General features: G+C 43.9%; 1 protein-coding gene across 2 annotated transcripts in view; it reads right to left on the reverse strand.

Moving 5' to 3' along the window:
- Nucleotides 1-7,970: 7,970 nt before the first annotated feature.
- LOC118402813 (endothelial PAS domain-containing protein 1-like) overlaps nt 7,971-25,277 on the reverse strand; it is a 64,206-nt gene continuing 46,899 nt past the window's right edge. For both annotated transcript variants that reach the window (XM_035801094.2, XM_035801093.2), the window contains exons 7-16: nt 20,895-21,001; nt 17,815-17,962; nt 17,286-17,494; nt 16,515-16,732; nt 15,832-15,945; nt 14,817-15,295; nt 14,600-14,696; nt 14,386-14,488; nt 14,081-14,248; nt 7,971-13,738 (exon numbers count right to left, since the gene is read on the reverse strand). In XM_035801094.2, the coding sequence (XP_035656987.1) occupies nt 13,587-13,738; nt 14,081-14,248; nt 14,386-14,488; nt 14,600-14,696; nt 14,817-15,295; nt 15,832-15,945; nt 16,515-16,732; nt 17,286-17,494; nt 17,815-17,962; nt 20,895-21,001 (1,795 nt within the window). In that variant the 3' untranslated portion in view covers nt 7,971-13,586. The remainder of the gene's footprint in view (nt 13,739-14,080; nt 14,249-14,385; nt 14,489-14,599; nt 14,697-14,816; nt 15,296-15,831; nt 15,946-16,514; nt 16,733-17,285; nt 17,495-17,814; nt 17,963-20,894; nt 21,002-25,277) is intronic.

Here is a 25,277-nt window from a genome sequence, read left to right on the forward strand (position 1 = left end):
GCATCACTGAGTAACACTCTTCATATTTTCAAGCATGGTGGTGCCTGCATCATGATTTGGATATATTTGTCATCTGCAAGGACTAGGGAGTTTTTTTGAATAACATTTTTTTTTAAAACATGTTTTCACTTTGACATTATGGCCCAGGTGCTTCAACAAAGTAATGAGTAAAGGATCTGTATGTGTATGTAACTGTGATATTTCAGTTTCAAATGTTTTTATAAATTAACAAACATTTATCAAAAACTGTTTTTGCTTTTTCATTACGGAATATTGTGTGAAGATGTGTGAGAAAAAAACTATTTTACTCCATTTTTAAACAGGTTATTAGAAGTGTTTGCTAAAAAAAAATCTCAAATGAAATGAAATATCACATTTACATAAGTATTCAGACCCTTTACTCAGCACTTTGTTGAAGCATCTTTGGCAGCGATTACAAGCTTGGCACACCTGTATTTGGGGAGTTTCTCCCATTCTTCTCTGAAGATCCTCTCATGTTATGTCAGGTTGGATGGCGAGCGTCATTGCACAGCTATTGTCAGGTCACTCCAGAGATGTTCGATTGAGTTCAAGTCCAGGCTCTGTCTGGGCCACTCAAGGACAATCAGAGACTTGTCCCGAAGCCACTCCTCCGTTGTCTTGGCTGTGTGCTTAGGGTCGTTGTCCTGTTGGAAGGTGAACCTTTGCCCCAGTCTGAGGTCCTGAGTGCTCTGGAGCAGGTTTTTAATGTACTTTTTTCCATTAATCTTTCCCTCGATCCTGACTAGTCTCCCAGTCCCAGCCACTGAAAAACATCCCCACGGCATGATGTTGCCACCACCAAGCTTCAACATACAGATGGTCCACATTTCCTCCAGACATGACACTTGGCATTCAGGCCAAAGAGTTCAATCTTGGTTTTATCACACCAGATAATCTAGCTGTCATGTGACTTTTTACTGTCATGTGCCATTTATTGAGGAGTGGCTTCAGTCTGGCCACTCCACCATAAAGGCCTGATTGGTGGAGTGCTGCAGAGATGGTTGTCCTTCTGTGAGGTCCTCCCATCTCCACAGAGGACCTCTAGAGCTCTGTCAGAGTGACCATCGGGTTCTTCCCTGACCAAGGCCATTCTCCCCCTATTGCTCAGTTTGGCGGGCAGCCAGCTCTAGGAAGAGTCTTGGTGGTTCAAAACTTCTTCCATTTAAGGATGATGGAGGCCACTGTGTTCTTGGGGACCTTCAATGCTGTAGCCATTTTTTGGTACCCTTCCGCAGATCTGTGCCTCGACACAATCCTGTCTTGGAGCTCTACAGACAATTCCTTCGACTTCATGACTTGTTTTTTTATCTGACATTCACTGTCAACTGTGGGACCTTATATGGACAGGTGTGTGCCTTTCCAAATCATGTCCAATCAATTGAATTTACCACAGGTGGACTCCAATCAAGTTGTAGAAACATCTCAATGATGATCAATGGGAACAGGATGCATCTGAGCTCAGTTTCGAGTCTCATAGCAAAGGGTCTGAATACTTACAGTGCCTTGCGAAACATAAAGTAAAATCTACAATGGAATGGTTCAAAAATAAACATATCCAGGTGTTAGAATGGCCAAGTCAAAGTCCAGACCTGAATTCAATCGAGAATCTGTGGAAAGAACTGAAAACTGCTGTTCACAAATGCTCTCCATCCAACCTCACTGAGCTCGAGCTGTTTTGCAAGGAGGAATGGGAAAGAATTTCAGTCTCTCGATGTGCAAAACTGATAGAGACATACCCCAAGCGACTTACAGCTGTAATCGCAGCAAAAGCTGGCGCTACAAAGTATTAACTTAAGGGGGCTGATTAATTTTGCACGCCCAATTTTTCAGTTTTTGCTTTGTTAAAAAAGTTTGAAATATCCAATAAATGTCGTTCCACTTCATGATTGTGTCCCACTTGTTGTTGATTCTTCACAAAAAAATACAGTTTTATATCTTTATGTTTGAAGCCTGAAATGTGGCAAAAGGTCGCAAAGTTCAAGGGGGCCGAATACTTTCGCAAGGCACTGTATGTAAATAAGGTATTTCTGTTTTGAAAATGTTTCTAAAAACCTGTTTTGCTTTTTTCTTATGGGGTATTGTGTGTAGATTGCTGAGGATATATATATTTTTTAATCCATTTTAGAATAAGACTGTAACGTAACAAAATGTAGAAAAAGTCAAGGGGTCTGAATACTTTCTGAAGGCACTGTAGATCATGTCAGCGGTATGATCAGGGGCACACAGACCAGACGATTGAGATGGTGTTCCTGAAGTCATTCTGATCATAACTATTTTTTAACACAATGTCTCCTCCATCATTTCCTATGACCGAAAACAGCTTCTGGACATCAGAACAGCGATCACTATCCTCGATTTGGATGCACATTTCTGCTTCAGTAAGTTGGCAGCTCTGGATGTTTTACTAACTTTGGACCAGGCCCTAATCCTCGGGACTCAAAAGAAGAAGTAGCGGCATCCTGACAAGACTACATTGGCGAGCAAATAGACCGCCATTGCCCTCTGTTCTATTGGCGAATGTGCAGTCACTGGAAAACAGACTGGATGAGCTCCGTTCAAGGCTATCCTAGCAAGGAGACCTAAAATGATGTTTATCAGAGTCGTGGCTCAACGAGGACATGGATATATACCTTGCTGGTTTTTCTATGCATCGTCAAGACCCGGACAGCAGACTCAGCTAAGACGAAGGGAGGTATGTGTCTTTGTTAACAACGGCTGATGCGCAATATATGATGTTAAGGAAGTCTCAAGTTTTTGCTCGCCTAAATTAAAATATCTCATGATAAGCTGCAGACCTTACTATTTACCAAGAATAACACCCCAACACACACATACACACAAACATGTGTTATTCCTCGTGTCACAATTTACATTTTTAATCGATTTTATTATCTTTAACTCTGTATTGTCAGAAAATGACCCTTAAGTAAGCATTTCACTGTTAGTCTACACCAGTGTTAACGAAGCATGTGATTTTTGGGGTGAGGTGGAGCGCAATGGCGCAGCGGTCTAAGACACTGCATCTCAGTGAAAGAGGCGTCACTACAGTCCCTGGTTTGCATCCAGGCTCTATCACATCCGGCCGTGATTGGGAGTCCCATAGGGCGGTGCACAATTGGCTCAGCATCGTCCAGGTTTGGCTGGGGTAGGCCGTCATTGTAAATAAGAATTTGTTCTTAACTGACTAGTTAAATAAAGGTTACATTTAAAAGAAGCAATGAAAATGACCTAGGTAAATAAAGTGGAGCCATGGGAGGTAGTTCCAGTCTGTGTCTGCCCCTGTCTGTTGAGGACGGAAGAGGAAGTGCGTCATAACTAAAAACTCAAATAATAGGGACAATAACAAAGTTGGGGAGGCGGGGGTGGGGGAGTGTGATGGTGTTGGCAGGCCTTTAGCCAGCGGCACAACTGGAGAAAATCAATAGGGGGGACTCATGGTCTTCTGGACTTAGCACTGAGAGGAAAGAGATTGGATTGAAAATGTCTGATGTGTCATCTCGCATCGGGTCAGATAGGGACAAAGGTGGTTCTTCTCAGACCTGTCCTAAAAACTGTCCTATTCAAGAGATCCCTGATGCAAAATGCTGTACCTTACATAGCACAGACCTCAAACAGACTGTGGACTGTCCTGATAAACTTCAGTCCGCCTGAACATTCACGAAATATGTCCACTGATCTCTCTCTGACCTTTCTCCTCAGCTCCGACCACTGAGAGGGGAATTCACAGTCACTTCAGCTGGGATCTAAAATAGACAATAGTGAATTAATTAGTTCCTGGGCATCATAATAATCACTAATCTAATACATTTGCCAGATATCCTGCTTCCATCCCAGTTGAAGGAAGCGGTTTGGTACAGGTTTTGTGGTTATTGGCACCGAAGGCCTCTCTCACACAGTCACAGAAAGATATATATATATATATATAGAGAGAGAGAGAGAGAGAGAGAGAGAGAGAGAGAGAGAGTGAAAGGATGAGAGAAAGAGGGAGAGAAACTCAGAGGGAGAGAGAGGGGGGGGTTGATCGAGGGGAGGAGGGAACGATTGAGAGAGGCAGCGAGGGACCCAGAGAGAGAGAGCTGGAATTTCAGGGCTGGAATGTTCCTTTAATTAACATGTCTGAAACGGCCCAAAGTTCTGGAGCTGCTCTCTCCTCTGGCATGCTTTCAGTGCTGGCAGGCCCGAGGAGGCAGAAGTGAGCGCTCTAAGGACCCCACACTGGTGTAGACCTTACCATGAAATGCTTACTTACGAGCCCTTAACCAACAATGCAGCGTTTTTTTAAAGTAAGTAATTTGCTAAATAAATTAAAGGAAAAATAGCAACACAATAAATTGTAGTGGTCCTTCTGTAGCACAGTTGGTAGAGCATGGCGCTTGTAACGCCAGGGTAGTGGGTTCGATTCCCGGGACCACCCATACATAGAATGTATGCACACATGACTGTAAGTCGCTTTGGATAAAAGCGTCTGCTAAATGGCATATATATATATATAGAACACTGTCTATTATTGCTGCTATTGTCTATTATATATCCTGTTGCCTAGTCACTTTACCCCTACCTACAGTTGAAGTTGGAAGTTTACACACACTTAGGTTGGAATCATTCAAACTTGTCTTTCAAACGCTCCACATATTTCTTGTTAACAAACTATAGTTTTGGCAAGTCGGTTAGGACATCTACTTTGTGCATGACACAATATATGTTTCCAACAATTGTTTACACAGAGATTATTTCACTTATAATTTACACAGAGATTATTTCACTGTATCACAACACCAGTGGGTCAGAAGTTTACATACACTAAGTTGACTGTGCCTTTAAACAGCTTGGAAAATTCTAGAAAATGATGACATGGCTCTAGAAGCTTCTGATAGGCTAATTGACGTCATTTGATTCAATTGGAGGTGTACCTGCGGATGTATTTCAAGGCCTACCTTCAAACTCAGTGCTTCTTTACTTGACATCATGGGAAAATCAAAAGAAATCTGCCAAGACCTCAGAAAAAAATTGTAGACCTCCACAAGTCTGGTTCATCCTTGGGAGCAATTTCCAAATGCCTGAAGGTACCACGTTCATCTATATAAACAAGAGTGCGCAAGTATAAACACTGTGGGACCACGCAGCCGTCATAGCGCTCAGGAAGGAGAAGCTTTCTGTCTCCTAGAGATGAACGTACTTTGGTCCGAAAAGTGCAAATCAATCCCAGAACAACAGCAAAGAACCTTGTGAAGATGCTGGAGGAAACAGGTACAAAAGTATCTATATCCACAGTAAAACAAGTTCAATATCAACATAACCTGAAAGGCCTCTCAGCAAGGAAGAAGCCACTGCTCCAAAACCGCAATGAAAAAGCCAGACTACGGTTTGCAACTGCACATGGGGACAAAGATCATACTTTTTGGAGCAACGTCCTCTGGTCTGATGAAACAAAAGAAGAACTGTTTGGCCATAATGACCATCGTTATGTTTGGAGGAAAAAGGGGAGGCTTGCAAGCCGAAAAACATCATCTCAACCGTGAAGCACAGGGGTGGCAGCATCATGTTGTGGTGGAGCTTTGAGGCAGGAGTTACTGGTGCACTTCATAAAATACATGGCATCATGAGGAAGTAAAATGATGTGGATATATTGAAGCAACATTTCAAGACATCAGTCAGGAAGTTAATGCTTGGTCGCAAATGGGTCTTTCAACTGGACAATGACCCTAAGCATTCCAAAGTTGTGACAAAATGGCTTAAGGACAACAAAGTCATGGTATTGAAGTGGCCATCACAAAGCCCTGACCTCAATCCTATAGAAAATGTGTGGGCAGAACTGAAAAAGTGTGTGCAAGCAAGGAGGCCTACGAACCTGACTTAGTTACACCAGCTCTGTCAGGAGGAATGGGACAAAATTCACCCAATTGATTGTGGGAAGGTTGTGGAAGCCTACCCGAAACGTTTGACCCAAGTTAAACAATTTAAAGGCAATGTTACCAAACACTAATTGAGTGTATGTAAACTTCTGACCCACTGGGAATGTGATGAAAGAAATAAAATCTGAAATAAATCATTCACTCTACTATTATTCTGACATTTCACATTCTTAAAATAAAGTGGTGATCCTAACTGACCTAAGACAGGGCATTTTTATCAGGGTTAAATGTAAGGAATTGTGAAAAACTGAGTTTAAATGTATTTGGCTAAGGTTTATGTAAACTTCCAACTTCAACTGTATATGTACAGTACATAGCGACCTCAATTCAGTGGTGGAAAAAGAGCCCAATTGTCATGCTTGAGTAAAAGTAAAGATAATGTAAAATGACTCAAGTAAAAGTGAAAGTCACCCAGTAAAATACTACTTAAGTAAAAGTCTAAAAGTATTTGGTTTTAAATATACCTAAGTATCAAAAGTAATTGTAATTAGTAAATATACTTAAGCATCAAAAGTAAAAGTATAAATTATATTAAGAAAACCAGATGGCACAATTTTCATGTTTTCCACCATAATTTGCAAATAAATTCATTAAAAATCCTACAGTGTGATTTTCTGGATTTTTTCCCCCTCATTTTGTTCTGTCGTAGTTGAAGTGTACCTATGATGAAAATGACAGGCCTCTCTCATCTTTTTAAGTGGGAGAACTTGCACAATTGGTGGCTGACTAAATACTTTTTTGCCCCACTGTATATAGATGGATAGATGGTTGGATGGATAGATATGTGGATGGATGGTGCACTGGTTGTCTACATGATAAAGAGTGAAGCAATAGTGTGTTATAACAGAGTACTTATTTTATTTCTGGTCCCAGAACCAAATGGAGTAACTGGCCAGACCAGCACGCAGACAAGACTTGTTCTGGGTGCCCAGATTCATTCTGTACCAACCACACACAGTGCAGAATGAGACATGATGTGGAAACATTTCTACATGTTGTCAAATGCTTTTGTCTCAAAAGAAACTTAAGGTGTCAGAAAGTGAATGTGACTGGGAGAAGTGTTGTTATTATTCCCAGGGAGTGAACTCACGCTAACCCTGCCACAGCAGGCACTTGTCAGAGTTGACTGCAATGTGTGTTTGTCTAGGACAAAAGTAAGAACCACTGTATGAGAGTGGCACTTTTAATATGACTGTATTATATGAGATTTAAAAGATGCAGATAAACCCGACTAAAGAAAACAGAAGACAGCTGGTTTGCAGGAAGCATAACTTACAACAGAACAGGTGATAGATATGAATATAGATAAAAAAAAAGCTAGTTAATAGCCCATGTCAACTGTGATGGAGTGCCTTTGGAATGTTCTTTCACAGTTTCATAAGACACTACTCAAATATCAATAGATCTTCATATCTATGTAGAAGGGAGAGTGTTTTCATAAAGCACTGGATGACAGTCATTATGACATTCCTGTCTTTTGTGAATAGGAATTTAATTTTAGAATGTTGGCTGGTCCATTGGAAGTTGTGCATTATAATGCATTAGGCATACAGTATATCATAAGGCCTTTGTAAATGTGCTTATAATGCATTATGAAGGCTGTATAGGAAGTGTTCATATTTTTTATTTTTGCACTGACTCTATGCACACACACACACACACACACACACACACACACACACACACACACACACACACACACACACACACACACACACACACACACACACACATACCTAATTAGCTCACACGTGACACACACATTCATACTGACTCTATACACACACACACACACACACACACACACACACACACACACACACACACACACACACACACACACACACACACACACACACACACACACACACACACACTACTCTGTTTATCATATATCCTGAGTCCTACATGTAGTCATCTTACCCCTATACATATCTACCTCTACCACTCCAGTATCCCTGCACATTGTTAATATGGTACTGGAACTGACCTGTGACAATAAAACAATGAAACATGTATCACATCACAAACGGCAGGTAAGATCAGTACGCTTTAATAAGATATCAGTGCAGAAATACGTCTTCTTATTGGGTTCAGTTCCCCATACAGTAATAACAAAAATAATAACAATATAATAATGTCAATATGAATTCAATATAAATCATAGGATCATCTAAAACAGTGGTTCCCAACCAGGGGTACTAGGACTCCTGGGGGTACTTGGCGTATCCACAGGGTTACTGGTAAAATGCACATGAGACCATAGGCTTACTGGTAAAATGCACATGAGACCATAGGCTTACTGGTAAAATGCACATGAGACCATAGGCTTACTGGTAAAATGCACATGAGACCATAGGGTTACTGGTAAAATGCACATGAGACCATAGGGTTACTGGTAAAATGCACATGAGACCATAGGGTTACTGGTAAAATGCACATGAGACCATAGGGTTACTGGTAAAATGCACATGAGACCATAGGGTTACTGGTAAAATGCACATGAGACCAGGGTTACTGGTAAAATGCACATGAGACCATAGGGTTACTGGTAAAATGCACATGAGACCATAGGGTTACTGGTAAAATGCACATGAGACCATAGGGTTACTGGTAAAATGCACATGAGACCATAGGGTTACTGGTAAAATGCACATGAGACCATAGGGTTACTGGTAAAATGCACATGAGACCATAGGGTTACTGGTAAAATGCACATGAGACCATAGGGTTACTGGTAAAATGCACATGAGACCATAGGGTTACTGGTAAAATGCGCATGAGACCATAGGGTTACTGGTAAAATGCACATGAGACCATAGGGTTACTGGTAAAATGCACATGAGACCATAGGGTTACTGGTAAAATGTGCATGAGACCATAGGGTTACTGGTAAAATGCACATGAGACCATAGGGTTACTGGTAAAATGCACATGAGACCATAGGGTTACTGGTAAAATGTGCATGAGACCATAGGGTTACTGGTAAAATGCACATGAGACCATAGGGTTACTGGTAAAATGCACATGAGACCATAGGGTTACTGGTAAAATGCACATGAGACCATAGGGTTACTGGTAAAATGCTCATGAGACCATAGGGTTACTGGTAAAATGCACATGAGACCATAGGGTTACTGGTAAAATGCTCATGAGACCATAGGGTTACTGGTCAAATGCACATGAGGGGGTACTTCAGTGTTACTCCGGGCAGAGCAAAATTCAGTTGGTGGTACGGTAACCAAAAAAGGTTGGAAACCACTGATCTAAAATAACTATAAGACATCCACAAATGTAATGGATAAAAGCAGAACATATCCCAAGGAAAAAACAACCCTCATTATATTTAGTAGCCTAGAATGCTGATATTGTCTTTAAAGAGGACGAGAACTGAGATTGTTCAATTATTCATATTTGTATGTTTACTTTTTGGGCCCTTCAAGTGTCACAGTAGCTACAGCTAGGACTGGTGGATAGCCTTCCTTCTGCAGTTACCATTTTGGGACTTCCCTCTAGCCTACTCATTTCACATACAGGAGCACAATTTAGGCCACACCCCATCTGCAGTTCCATCTGACATCCCAGACTCCTCTCTGTCAGGAAAAGGAGCGTGGCCAGCCTCCTCTCCGTCAGGAACAGGAGCGCGGCCAGCCTCCTCTCCGTCAGGAACAGGAGCGCGGCCAGCCTCCTCTCCGTCAGGAACAGGAGCGCGGCCAGCCTCCTCTCCGTCAGGAACAGGAGCGCGGCCAGCCTTCTCTCCGTCAGGAACAGGAGCGCGGCCAGCCTCCTCTCCGTCAGGAACAGGAGCGCGGCCAGCCTCCTCTCCATCAGGAACAGGAGAGTGGCCAGCGAGGCAGAGAACTTAATCTCTATCTAACTTTGGTTTTCTTCAAATGCTTAGAATTCAAGTAATAACGAGACATTTAATCTCATATAAGTTTAATATAACAAATGCAAAGCATGGGACTTTTGCTTGCTTTTGCATGTTAAATACTGCATATCTGGGGGTTTTAGACAGCGCATATAGGGACCAAAACCAGATACTTGTCAGCTAACAGAGTGGTCTGATCTAACTATCTGTAATTTGTCATTGTTCCCACAAAATAAATAAACACATACAATTATACATCCTAACATTTTATCCTTGTGTTTAATTTATCTGGGATGTGGGTAATTTGAGGAAACGTCCCACATTCCATTCACTTTGGCTCAACGAAAACAAGGAGCATATTTTCTCATGTCTTTGGAGGAACTCACTGTGTCGATATATTTCCATTAACAGTGGAAGCAATGTTTTGTCTTTGTTAGAATGCGCTAGAGTTGACAAGGTGGCTAAACTTGGCAGGGATGTACCTTAAAATGAACGTGGGAGGGAAAGAGAAAGAGCGAGAGGGATGAGAGAGGGGGGGAGAGCTAGAGAGCGAGACCGAGAGAGAGAGATGAGCTGACTACTGAGTGAAGTAGCGTGTGAAGAGATCAGTGCATCAGTGGGCAGGCTGAGCAGGATGTATCCCTCTCTGTCAGTCACAGTTCAGCACCACAGTCCCTCTCTATCTGTCCCTCAGTTATCCATCTCACTTCTATCTCCGTCTCTGTCTCATAGCTCTATCACCACCTGCATCTGTTTCAACAGGTTTCAACAGGTATCTGCCGCACATTGCTCTAAGTCTATATTTAACTATTGCGCCATCTAACCCAGAAATAATCTTAGATTCAACCGTTTAAATTTTGAGATTTTTGTATTGACAAAACATGTTCTGCCAAGCTGTCAAGGGAAGTGCCTGAGTATTTGATATTGACCATTGGTCTTTAAAGTGTTTAGTGTATCACCCTCACTAATTTAACACCCTCTACACCAAATTACAGCCTCTGGTTTCTTATTAACAACCTAAACCCGCAATAAATCAACACAGTGCCAGACACATAGGTCGACGTGCTGAATCTGATTCTTTATCTTTCTAAAATTCTCTCCTTTAGAGCGTCTCTCTGTTTGGACTGGACTTCTAATTACATCTACTCAACATACTGGATCTGACACTAGAGCTCTCCAAGCTAAACATCTGGATTTGTATAGGCTAGTGTAGTTTTATTGGACAATCTACTGTACGTCTACGTCTACAATCTGTGCATTTGAAGGGCATAACACTGGGCTGAATCAACATTGAGACAACCTTAAGGCAATGTTAAGGCACATCATGTCTGTTATGAATCACCTTTAAAGACAATCTCAGCAAGAAAAATGAACAATAACATCAAAATACAGTGTTACTGAAAGTGGATCCATGAAACATATAAAGTTGCCTCTACAAATGCAAGATGGTTATATCTATAAAGCACCATCACCTGTTTAGATACTGTTGAAAGATATTACTTTTGTGTCAATTTCTTTTGTTTACAATATTCAAAATGCTACATGTCAAAAGTGGAACTTAGAAAATGTTATCGTTTTTTCCCCCTCCATTTCCTTTTTTCTTTAAAGCGCAACAACAGATCAGTACTGGCCTGCTAACAATTTCATTATACTTGTGCATACACTCTGGAAAAAACAAAAAACAAAACAGACACCAGCACTATGGAGTAACATCTAAAACACAGGAATACAATCTGCATCTACTGGGTAGATAAGACAAAGTACCAAGGCACATAAACACTAAAACACTATCTTGACATTATAGTAGAAACTTTATAGCTTCTGTCTTTAAATACATATATGTGTGTACGAAGCTAAATTCAAACTTTTAAGTGGTCACCACACAAAAGACAAAGACCTAAAAATGAGAATGAAATAGAAAGAGAAGGAATACAGAAAAAGAGTCTCAATGTCAATAGCGAGTTGCCATCTCTTAAACTAAGGAAGTGTTCGTCCTCCTTTAGGTTCTTTATACCTAAAGGAGGACATTGCCATTGGCTACACGGAGTCGCATTAAGAGAAATTCCATGCAACCTTGTTTACAACTTGTTTACAAGTTCAAACGCTGGAATGTGATATTTAATTTACACCTTGATTAGGCTGATAGAAATCCTAATTATTTAGTTTAATGATTCTCAATTTGAGTGTCATGTAATTTCTATATAGCCTAGACTTACTCATTCTGAACTTGTAATGCGAGTGGGACCGGTGTGGCTTCGTGACAATGACCACACGAGCAACCTCTCTTACTTAACAGCTGCAACACAGTTAAACCTGCGACACGGCTAAAACGCCAGCTGTGCGGGTGTCGGCTATCACTGGTTAACGCTTGATCTTAGTGAATCTAGGCCACAGGTGGCTGCTGGCACCTTTATTGGAGTGAATGGGCTCATAGTAATGGCTGGAATGGAATGAATTAAATGGTATTACAGTCATTATTATGAGCCGTCCTCCCGTCACCACCCTCCTGTGATCTAGGCCAATGTCTCTCTGATTCTGATATGACTTCTAATGCCATGAAAAAGGTACCAAAAATAGCACTCTCCTCCCTATGTTGGAGGCACGCTCTGATTTGACCAATCAACTTCATGGCAAGTACTGTAACTATCCAGTGAGCTCACACTGAGGGAACAATAGAAACATGCAAACAGACACCAGTGACTGAAGGAAACTAGACAGTAAGGAATGGGGAAAGGGTAGTAAAAGAACAACAAAAAAGTTTATTTAAAAAAAACCTGGGTGTTATGCTTACATTCGGTGAAGCTTAATCTGGATTTCAGACTGTTTTGTTTGTTAGTGTGTCTATGACAGCGTCGTACAGACAGACAGACAGACAGACAGACAGACAGACAGACAGACAGACAGACAGACAGACAGACAGACAGACAGACATGGTGAAAGAAGAAAAGTAGGCTACAGATCACACAATTGGGGGGACAGAATAGAGCTTGAGAACACTGAAACAGATCAAATTGTTTAACAGAAATAGACTAATAACTAAGAATTATACACGTATATAATTTATGATGATAAAGACAACAAAAATAGAACAGAAGCCACACGTTTTTCTAATGATACATAGGGGCAGTAGGGTGGATGGATGAGGAGGAGGCAGGGTATGTGTGGCTTTGACGATGAAACAGGTTTGTATGGGGCTTGGTATGGTAGGGTGGGTGGGGGGCATGGTTGAGTAGTACTATGTTAGATGTGCCAGGACGTTAGGACAGGGGAATCGGCTTGGCTGAGGTGTCAGTCAGTGTTTTCGAGAGATGTGTTAGTCTAGGGTGTATTGGCTAAGACTATTGGAGGGTAAGGATGGGTAGAGGTGAGGTTGGTGAGGGCTATGTCTAGGTAGGGTAAGATAAAGTACGGTAGGGGGTATATGTCTGCGTCTCGGAGGCCTGGTCCAGGGCTGGGTAGGGTAGAGTGGGCAGGTGGGGGAGTAGGGGGTGTATGGCTGGGTCTAGGTGGCCTTGTCCAGTGGAGGGTAGGGTAGGGGAGTAGGGGGTGTAGGGTTGGGTCTAGGTGGCCTGGTCCAGAGGAGGGTAGGGTAGGGGGGTAGGGGTGTAGAGCTGGGTCTAGGTGGCCTGGTCCAGGGTAGGGTAGGGGAGTAGGGGGTGTAGGGCTGGGTCTAGGTGGCCTTGTCCAGGGGAGGGTAGGGTAGGGGAGTAGGGGGTGTAAGGGCTGGGTCTAGGTGGCCTGGTCCAGGGTAGGGAAATGCAGTAGGGGGTGTAGGGCTGGGTCTAGGTGGCCTGGTCCAAGGCTCTCAGTAGGTCACTGCCCTGAAGCAAGTGCAGGTTGCCTTGGAGAGGGACATTGACCTCGCAGTCGTAGCGGGTGAGCTCTGGCAAACAATAGGTCTCAAAGGACGGGCCCAACAGCCGACTGGCAACCCCTACACACACAACAAACATGTAGACAGTCCATTAGTAGGGAGGAAATGGCTTTGGGGCAAAAGCCAATCAACATTCATCTGAGGAGGACAGTCAATTGACTATGGTGCCAAGTCATGGAAATGGACTGTGATTACAAAACCAAGGATATTATTTGTCCAAATCAATTTCTAAAAATAGATTTGAACATGTTGTTTCATCATTGCCTAAATCCCCACGTGAACATTAACATATTTTCTTTGCCTCTGGCCAACTGGTTTCTACTAGTTTGACCAGTCAATCTTTTAAATGACGTATGACACATGGGAGTTGCATTAGAATGGAAATAAAAATGCCAGGCTTACCCTCTGTCTTGGGAGAGGGCAGCATACGGTATTCTCTGTAGTTGCACCACTGTTCGGGGAAGGCTTTTTTAGGTGCACTGTTTCCACATCCTGGATACTGGGACTTCCTGTGCCGTTGAAGGGGGCTGAGACACTGGTCAACACCCCCATGTATGCACATACCTTTATCTGTAAAAGAAAGAGGAAGAGAGATATTAAGATGAGTTCAATATTGCTATATTTTCTCTACTATGGTTTTTACTATAAGTGATATTTGGCATTTTGGTTTGCACACTGTATGTCCCACATTGTCCACCATCCAGTACCTGCCAGTGAGCTGGTGCTGAGAGATCTATCCAGGATGGCACAGCTTTCATTCCTCATCCTCTTCCACATCATCTCTGATGGCGTACTCAGGGTGGAGTCACCCTGATAAACGCAAAAACAGACACACATTACAGTCGAAAACATAGTCAAAAGTCTGTAGTTTCCACATCTAATACAACTCTCATGAAATATTTAGTGAGAGGCTATACGTACCACTGCCATTTGCGTGAAGGAGCGCTTGAAGTTGTTGGCTATGGCGATTCTAGCAGGACTCATGTCTCTGTAGGCCTGGACAAAGTTCTCCATTGACCTGCAGAAGAACATCACATTACTTCACCATCTCTGTAGATCAACTCTAGCTCTAACAACCATCAGTACAGGAACTGAATTCAATCAGTAGGACAGACACACTGAAGGTCCACTACAGTACCTCTGCTTGTGCATTCTGTTGACCGGCATGTTCTGACATGAGTTGCTTCCGCCCATGGCGTCCACTTGTTGTTGGTAGTGTAACGGGGGATCGGGGGGCCACTGCAGGTTCTGACGTCCGCCCATGGAGGACAAAGGGGTGCTGGCTAGGGTGTGGTAGGGGGTGATCTGTGCAGGGCCTGTGTAGGGCAGAGTAGGCCTGGAGTCCATGGGGCTTATTTCACTGTGGTTGGGGCCTCTCTTGTCTCCTGGGGCCCACTTGGCGGGCTGGTAGTGGGCAGACTGTGGGGATCCCAGGGGCTGGAAGAGGCTGGCGATGTTGCTGAACCCGTTCTGTGTGGTGCGGTGTCCCATTTGGTCAGCGGCCCCCTCGGTGCCTCCAGGGGCCTCTTCAGTAATGATGGGGTGGAGTTGGAAGTCTTCTCCGTCCATGGGGATGTATGGAGCCAGGGTCTCCAGATCCAAATCACTCAGGACCGACTGAGAGGGTCACATCAAATCAAACCTCTGAAGTGCATTATGACATTGCAAGACAAAAAGTATCCAACATACAGTCAGACCAGAAAGCAACCCCACTGCACACCTTGGTTAAAGGGCAATTCCACCACTTTCAACCCCATTTTCATTATCTCCAACACAATACCAGTGTCTACATATGTTAAAACGGTGCATTTCTATGTTGAGCATAAGAAATATAAAGTTGAAGTTGAAAAGATTTTAAAAACAGTGATTTTGTAACACTGTGAGATTGGCGGTGACAAAGGGATGCAAGAAAACACCCTCCATCCAGCTAGAAACACAGGTTTTTTAAATCAGTTGTTCTTACTTTTAATCCCACCCTGTGATGACACAGAGAAGCATGATGTTATTTTTTATGCAGTGATGGAGATAATGCATATGAAGTTGAAAAGTGGCAGAATTGCCCTTCAAATAAATGTAAATCTAATATAATGTCTACCCTCCATCTCATGCACACTGGTTGAGTAGTGGGTCTGTGAAGTGCCAGTGAAACTGACCTGGGTGCTGCCGGGGCTCTTGGGCCCCTCTGTGTCCAGAGCAAAGAGCTTCTCAGTCAGCTCTACCTTCAGGTCACTCTCTCTCTCGCTGTAGTAATCCCCTGGGCTGCTGGGCTGTACCCACAGAGAGGAGGGAGAGTGGGAGACCAAGAGAGGGAGACCAAGAGAGGGAGACCAAGAGAGGGAGACCAAGAGAGGGAGACCAAGAGAGAGAGACCAAGAGACAGAGACCAAGAGAGGGAGACCAAGAGAGGGAGACCAAGAGAGAGAGAGAGAGAGAACGTGACATGACAAAAGCTCCATTGAGCCCTGAGTAACTAGTGACCACTGCTTATTCCAACCATCCACCCCCTCCATTCTCACCACACTCTGCCCCCTGTCCCAAACACCCAGGATCCGTGCCCACACCATCACACATGCACACACACGCACAAACAAGCGCACACATGGTGACAAACACACACATTGTGACACACACTTAGGCTACACACACACAAACCCGAACACACACAAGCGTACCAAAACACAATACATAAACCATGAGTCACATTAATTTGCTGTGGAAGAAAAACGGGTAATGAAGGCTTGTGCTAGCGGACGTGGTGTTGGTGAATGAAATAGTAGATGACAGAAGAATGGTAGAAGAGTGAAAAAGGACACCAGGGACAGTAGCAGCTACATACCGTGGAACAACTGCTCAGGCTAGGGGGGGCAGTGCTGGGGGTGGCGCTGCCTGGTGTGGGGTTCTGGGGCACTGAGAAGGTGGCAGCCATGTGGTTGGACATGTCTCCTGCCGGGCAGGGCTTGTGGGCATCACTGCCCCAGCCCTGGGGGGCCGGAGGGGGCATGGGAGACATCTTGGGGTAAAGAGGAGGATGAGGCTCCTCAAACGGTGGCCTTCCTGTAGGACACAATCATATAAACAGTAGATGGTTAATATTCCTGTTTTCATAGAACTTAGGCCATTACTTTAAACTAGAAATTGTCTAATCTTGTCCACCAGCCGGCTGTAGAACCGTCTGGTTTCACATTGCCTCAGAACCGGACTTGGCTGGAGCGGACGAAACAACCACTGTTTTTAATTGTCTGATCTGTCAGTCCATCACCTTCTAGCTTAACTCATTGTGGACTTCAACGTGTGATCAGCGTAAGTGATTTAAACAAGAAAGTGAGTTAGGAAAATCTGAAAGTACGCATCTTAGAAATATTTTTCAGTATAGATGTACTTTATGCGCCAGCAATTGGAGTCTGGGGACGACGTTAGAGACGGCATAACTATAACTACATGTTTAATTACCATATCATGTGACATGGAGCATGGCATTGGGGAGATGTATTGTAGTAATGGGATGATATGGATATAGTTAGGGGGAAATGGACAGTGTAATGGAAGATATTGGTATGGTTAGGGAGACACCTAAAGAAGAATGGGAGATATTGGGGAGTGTTCTGACCAAAGTCAAGGGTGATGACGGCGTCTCCAGGTGTGGGGGCCAGCTGAGCAAGGTCTTCTGGCTCCTCTTTGAGTTTGGTGAACAGGGTCTTGATGGGCTCCGTGGCCACCGCAGCACCACTCTGGGTGAAGAAACTGTTCATGTGGTGTGGCTTGAACAGAGACTCAGTCTGGTCCATGGAGAAGATCATGGACTTGTTCTCCACGTCACTAAAAAACACACAGAGACAGAGGGATACCTCAGGGATGTGTTATGTTACCACCAGATTTTAAGATTAAATTAAGATACTGTCATACTGTAATCTCACATTTGAACCAGCAGCCTTCCACAATCACTTTGTCCCCCCAATATTGTACATAATGGGCCAGTTTCCTGGACACAGGTTAGGCCTAGTCCTGGACTCAAAAATCATTTCAATAGAGGACCTCCAGTGAAAAAACATGCTATTTCATCCAGGAGTAGGTTTATGGTCTGAGAACCTCAGATTAATGGGCCCTATGTTCTGTTTCTGCTTGTTCTTTGACCATACCTGAGGACGAAGTTGACACAAACGATGCACTGCGGCTGGGAATTCCGGCTGTTGTAGATTACTGTGCCCTGGGTCTCAACCCACACGTAGCCTCCATGTTTGGCCAGCATACGATACTGTCCACTCACTGCCTGACCTTTACTGCACACTGTACAGAGAGAGAGAGAGAGAGAGAGAGAGAGAGAGAGAGAGAGAGTCAGTATAAAACTAGCTGGATGGAGGTGAAAAGAAGAGCAACTCAGAGAGCAAATAGCAGAGCAAAGAGGAGAGAAGAACGAGGGTGAAGAAGAGAGAGATTCAGGTCAGGGCAACACTAAGAACGAGGATGAAGAAGAGAGAGATTCAGGTCAGGGCAACACTAAGAACGAGGGTGAAGAGGAGAGAGATTCAGGCCAGGGTAACACTAAGAACGAGGGTGAAGAGGAGAGAGATTCAGGCCAGGGTAACACTAAGAACGAGGGTGAAGAGGAGAGAGATTCAGGCCAGGGTAACACTAAGAACGAGGGTGAAGAGGAGAGAGATTCAGGACAGGGTAACACTAAGAACGAGGGTGAAGAGGAGAGAGATTCAGGCCAGGGTAACACTAAGAACGAGGGTGAAGAAGAGAGAGATTCAGGCCAGGGTCACACTAAGAATGAGGGTGAAGAAGAGAGAAATGTGGGGGTGAGGAGAGATAGAGAGATAGATAAGTATCAGGAGAGAGAAGGAGGGGATGGCCTAGCTGCTGTCCTCAGTGTGGGTTGGCCCAGGCCCAGGACTGGCGTGGGAAAGCAGCAGGCCTGGGGTCGTAGGGTTCATCCTAGGGCAGGATTAGAGCGAGTAAATACAGACCAGAGCATTTGCTGCTCTATTGGCCAGTCACGTTGCCGCAGAGACCAGGCCCAGCCTGGCCGTCTGTGTCTCTGGGCCGGAAGGGGGCCACATAGAGAGGCTATTCTCTGGAGGAGAGGCTGGCTGCCCAGTGCATTCAGTCTGCTAGGGCTAACCACACCACTGATAGATGGATGCGGTTTCATAGACTGTAACAAGGAGCTTGGAGCTCACTTGATGTGTTGAGAGTAGAGCTACCACAACTAGGATGTAAACAAACATAGAGGGGTACACACACATACACACACTCCCACCACCACACAAGCCAACAGAACTGTCCCTGCTCCAGGTAGATTTGCTTTCAGCGAACAACACAACCCAGACCCTGGCTTGTTTTTCTCTCCTTTTCCCCTCTCTCCTGTTACAGAGAGAGGCTTTTAATGATGTGTAAATGTCACTGGGGGACAGAAGCCATCCCACTGGAGGGCCTCATTACAGGGGCAATGTGGGACACCTGGTCCCCTGTCATCACAGACGCCCTGCGCTCCTCTTATCTCCCCCGTCACAGGTCAGCCCTAATGGGATTGAAGACATCTTAATACCGGCCCAGGTCCACAGAGCCTCACTAATGTAATAAGGCCTGTTTTGAATTATAGTCATAACTCACACATGCATCTGAAATGTAATTTGGCTGAGAGAGAGAGGGGCCTAGTGGAGTTTAGATGTGATGTGAGGGTGTTGTGTGTGAGGTGGGCTGGGGGCTGATCTCTGTGTTAGAGAAGCTGGTGGACGTCAACATGGATTGGGTTTCATCTCTGGGCTGGTAAAATCAATACATATACATAAACAGAGAAGGAGGGATAGGGATATAAATCTACAGGGATTTGAAGACAGCCTGTTACAGTATCACAAACATTTTTTAAAAACTGTTGTTTCGTTTAAGGCAACAATCTAAAAATGATGAAGTGCATTAATGGTTTTAATGAAATGCAGAGAAAGGGAGCTCAGTACCGGTCTACTATAGACTGAATGAGGTGCTGCTCTGACACTGTAAAGTCTTGTGTCTTGTTCCCCCCTACACCAGTGACACCGGAGAGCTTGGGAACCAGGCCGCGGCGTCTAAGACTGGACCATCCACCCAGTTCTCTAAGAACCAGCTCTGCTAGATAATATTTCTCTCTCGCTCTCTTTTATTCTCTCTCTCTCTTTTATTCTCTCTCTCTCTTTTATTCTCTCCCTCTCTCTTTTTTAGCAGGCTCACATGTTGTGGCTATTACAGTCCCTATGTAGGAGTAATTCATTAAGTACGGGCCTAGGGCTAAGAGACTGCTTTTTCACAACAGAACTGGGGGGATAGTGTGTGTGTGTGTGTGTGTGTGTGTGTGTGTGTGTGTGTGTGTGTGTGTGTGTGTGTGTGTGTGTGTGTGTGTGTGTGTGTGTGTGTGTGTGTGTGTGTGTGTGTGTGTGTGTGTGTGTGTGTGTGTGTGTGTGCACGTGTGCCTGCGAGCGCAATTGTATACGTATGTGTTAATATATGTGTGAGTGTGTAAATGTGTGTGTAGCTAACTGAGGTTCATACAGAGCTTTACCAGGGAGAGAATAGGAGATTTAAGGTCATCAACACATAGATGAGACATTTCCCCCCACTTCAAAATCATTCTATCTGTTGTCAGGCTTTGAGTCAAGAGTCAGCATGCTCTTTGTCATCCCTGAGTTAAGGAGTCAGCATGCTTCAGTTCGGCTGGCGGCTAGCCAAAGTCGGCTAGGCGAACTGAACGGGTGTGCTTGCATACTCCCTTGTTAAAAGACCTTCGTTTGAAAAACAAGAAAAAAGCACAATAGTGCTTGTTTGTCCAATTTGAGAAGTCAGAGCCAGTATACACTTCTTCAAAATAGTCAGAATTAATCTAAGATAACTGTCATTCATGTTGTATTTCTTTTGCTGAGGAGATCTTAGTGGCGCAATTTTACATCTAACAATAAAAAAATGTGCATGAAAACGAGTCGTCACTCATTGAATGGCGACAAAGATTTTATTGAAGAATCCCTACAGTTGACCAATCATGGATGAAGGGGCGTAGACTTTGGCTGCAGAACTTCGGCTGGCCTTGAAAAAAATATGTTGTGCCCAACGGCCCGAAAAACCCTTGCCGAAGTCCAAAACGTCACAGAATGTCGTCATAATATATACACAAACTCTTCCAAAATGTTTCAGCTGGGAAGCACGCGGATGCGTTTTCAGTGTACTCAGTTTTAGTGTGGACACTCACGGTTCTGGTGGCTCTTGGTGACACTGTCAGAGTCCAAAGCGTGGTAGAACTCATAGACAGAGCGGCCCAACAGATCTTCAGGACTGTAGCCCATCAGCTCATTGACTCTGCAACACACAGAAATACAGACACCCGTTAACACTGTTCTGTCTCGCTTGTTCCTCCTCTATTTGTCTCTCTCTCTGTCTCTTGCAGACATTCACGCACACACAGTGTTGGAGAAACTACTCTAGTTTACCAAGCTACCAAGTACTTCACACTGGAAGGAGTTTAGCTACAGTAAAGCTACCCTTAAGAAATGAATGAATGAAAGTTACTTTGAAAAGTAGTTAACTACATCACAACGACTTAGTGATAAATTATCATATCTTCTATCTGAAATGTCATAGACAAAAAATTGCAAGAACAGATTACTCTGGAGTCAGATGTTAACAGAATGTGTCATTTAATTTCTATTAAACACAAGAAGTATGTTTGAAGTGAGAATTAGGTAGATCTGATGCCAAAAAAGAAAGAAAAGGATTGCCTACTTCACCCATATTTTATAGTGTGTAGTTACAGTATTTGAATTTAGTTCATCCAATGGGGAGGACGGACTCGTGGTAAGAGCTGGAGCGGAATAGTGGAATGAATATTGAACTTCTCACCCTCAAACACATTGAGAGCATCATGTGCAATTCATGAACCCTGGATGAAAATATATATTTAGATAAGTCCCGAAAGAGCATGGCATATTTCCACTCTTACAGGCCCTTTGCCAGCAGATAAGACCTTGATTTTGTGAAATAGGAGAGACACCTTCTCTCCCTCTCCAGGCAGATCTCTAGTGGAAAAACTGTCTTTCATTCACAAATGAACTCTCACCTCTGACATAAAGTCCATTGACTCTCTTGTGATCTGATCTGTCAAGCGCTAATCTGTTTTACCCTTCATCCTTTTAGTTTGAGCTGTCTGGGCCAAACGTGATGTTCTGTTCAAGTAAAACTGTCTCAATCTCTTTTTCTCACTCTCTATTTTCCATGTTCTACTGTCTAACGCTTTCTCTCCCTCTCTCCTCTACCACAGCAGGAGTAAGGATGGTAAGTGGGGAATGGTCAATGGGCATAGGAATTCTAGATCTTTATGGTCCATTGATCGCTGTGGGGCTGGGGACGTTCCATTCCATTCATATTTTGGGAAATGGAGTAAAAGCATTGGAAATTCTGATATTGGATTCCAAAAGCTCGATTGTGGAGGTTATAGGTCATCGACATGGTGGTTACACCAAACTTCAGTATTTCCCTGTACTGTAGGAGAACTGTACCTCCTTGTCTAATTTAGTGGTTTTGAGTCACTGCACTCAGGTCACTAATCTACAAGGTCCTGTAGCTCAGTTGATAGAACAAGGCGCTTGCAACGTCAGGATAGTGGGTTAGATTCCCGGGACCACCCGTATGTAAAATGTATGCACATATGACTGTAAGTTGCTTTGGATAAAAGCGTGTGCTAAATGGCATATATTACAATTCTTGTGGGGATTATTATTTATTTGTGAACTACTCTGAGTATACAAAACATTAGGAACACCTGCTCTTTCCATCACCAGGTGAATCCAGGTGAAAGGTATGAACCCATATTGATGTCACTTGTTAAATCCACTTCAAATCAGTGTAGATGAAGGGGAGGAGGGGAGAAGGGTTTTTAAGCCTTGAGACATTCAGAGGGTGAATACAAAATACTTTAGCGCGTTTGAACGAGGTATGACAATAGGTGCCAGGCACACCGGTTTGAGCATGTCAAGATCTGTAATGCTGCTGGATTTTTCACCATCAACAATTTCCTGTGTGTATCAAGAATGGTCCAACACTCAAAGGACATCCAGCCAACTTGACACAACTATGGAAAGCATTAGAGTCAACCTGGGCCAGAATCCCTGTGGAATGCTTTCCACACCTTGTAGAGTCCATGCCCTGATGAATCGAGGCTGTTCTGATGGCAAAAGGAGGTGCAACTCAATATTAGGAAGGTGTTCCTAATGTTTTGTACACTCAGCGTGTCAGACAAAGGCCCTCTCTTAGTGGTCCTGGGCTCTTGTCCTGTTGTTATGTAACCCCTGACAGCTGCACCCGGAGGGTTTGTGATGGAGGGAGGAGGTGGGGGGATCTTTGAAGGCCTCTCTATTCTAAACCCATTTCACTAATCACTTCCTGTGGATGAGTTGCAACCAGAGGGGCGTCAGTCAGCTAGCAATCCAGCCAACCAACCAGTCAGCCAGACAGCCAGTCCGCCAGCCAGCTAGCCAACCACGAGCACAGATAAGTCCTCCCTCACTGCATCATACCCACACATAGGTTGTGTTGTTTATGCGATTGAGTGATTTGTGTTTTTACCTCAGAGGGATGTGGGTTTAGGTGTTAAGTACAATAGAGAGCTCTAAACTCTCCCAATGATGCCTGCATAATCTTCAAAAAGATGAAGGGGGATTGGTTTGTGTTTTTAAAGATCAGCCGGTGGACCTCAATCATAGGTACTTATTATAAAATCAGAGAAATGTCTTAAAAAGGTAAAACAATGATGCAGACCCTGGATTAATACGTAGTTTCCATGTTGAAATAGCCACAATAATGATGATTGGAAGCTTATGTGCCAAGTCGCCTCAATCATGAAACTTTTCTCTTAGCCTTGCAGGTACAATGGGTCAAAATATTCTGACCCAAGCTAGAAGGAATGTTTTGAATGTTGAAGTTTAAATCAACATTACATAAACATTTCTGAGTTCTTTCTCTTATTTTCAGCCTTTCTCCTCTCCTAGGGGGGCGTCCTAAAGCAACCCGTGGCGTGCCAGGTGGGAGCACTGACCAGGACCACTAATGAGCATAATGACGTGCGCCAGGCATCATGGGCCCTCACCTCATTTGCGTAATTGGAGACGATTTGTGCAACGATTAAATTTAACAAAATGCTACAAAAGTAAAACGGGCCTCTTGTTCGCAGGAAGGTACCCGCTGTTCTCAAAAGGAACCTTTTGTCTTTGCATGAGCGCTTGATCAGATTACAGAAATACCCGACCGGTGTGGTTTCAAGCAGCGAGGAGGATGGAATGTTTTTCTCTGCCGGTGAGACCAGTTTTGGCTGAAAGATGGCCGCTGTGTCTGTGATGCAGTTGGCCCAGAGGGAACAGCAGACACTCCTAACAGGGACATCAATCATAACGGAAACATGGCGGTAGGACCTGGACTTGTCACTAGTGTCAGAGTTGTCACGGTGACATGGTGCCATGGTTGGCGTGGTGATAGGTGCACAGCGCTCTCTTTGTGTGAAACGCCCTGAGAACATGTTGTAGGTAACTTCTGGCGCTCATTGAAGATGCCGTGCGGGAGGCGTATTTACATGTCGTTCTTAATGTTTTTTCCTATCTGGTCCTGCCAAATCAAACTCCTTCAGTCAGTATATCATTACCCCCAGCCTATTTGCATGCTTGTGTGTGTTTGTGTATTTTTGCATAATTTGTCGTTCAGTGACAGCACCTGATTTGGAGTTTTAACAGAGTTTTACCAGTCACTGCAGCTGCTGCTTCTCTTGTCCAGGACCTACACTTTAAATGTGTGTGTATGTGTGAGTTGTACTCTATGTATGAGAATGAAATGGGTACATCATTTATGTATGAGTATGTATTTTAGTCTGTGACTATGCATATATAGAGAGTGAGTGTATGCCTGTGTGTGAGTATGTGATATGGTTTGTGTGTGTGTTCTCTGTTGCTATAGTACTGTAAGTTAACTTTGTGTCCCTGCTGGGAGTGTGTGTCAGTGTGTGTGTGTGTGTATCTGACAGTGTGTGAGTGTGTGTGTGTGTGTGTGTGTGTGTGTGTGTGTGTGTGTGTGTGTGTGTGTGTGTGTGTGTGTGTGTGTGTGTGTGTGTATCTGACAGTGTGTGAGTGTGTGTGAGCGTGTATGTATCTGACAGTGTGTGTGTGTGTGTGTGTGTGTGTGTGTGTGTGAGCGTGTGTGTATCTGACAGTGTGTGTGTGTGTGTGTGTGAGCGTGTATGTATCTGACAGTGTGTGTGTGTGTGTGTGTGTGTGTGTGTGTGTGTGTGAGCGTGTGTGTATCTGACAGTGTGTGAGTGTGTGTGAGCGTGTATGTATCTGACAGTGTGTGTGTGTGTGTGTGTGTGTGTGTGTGTGTGTGTGTGTGTGTGTGTGTGTGTGTGTGTGTGTGTGTATGTATCTGACAGTGTGTGTGTGTGTGTGTGTGTGTGTGTGTGTGTGTGTGTGTGTGTGTGTGTGTGTGAGCGTGTATGTATCTGACAGTGTGTGTGTGTGTGTGTGTGTGTGTGTGTGTGTGTGTGTGTGTGTGTGTGTGTGTGTGTGTGTGTGTGTGTGTGTGTGAGCGTGTGTGTATC

Source organism: Oncorhynchus keta, chromosome 24 (assembly GCF_023373465.1).
Source record: "Oncorhynchus keta strain PuntledgeMale-10-30-2019 chromosome 24, Oket_V2, whole genome shotgun sequence".
NCBI classification, from domain to species: Eukaryota; Metazoa; Chordata; class Actinopteri; order Salmoniformes; family Salmonidae; genus Oncorhynchus; species Oncorhynchus keta.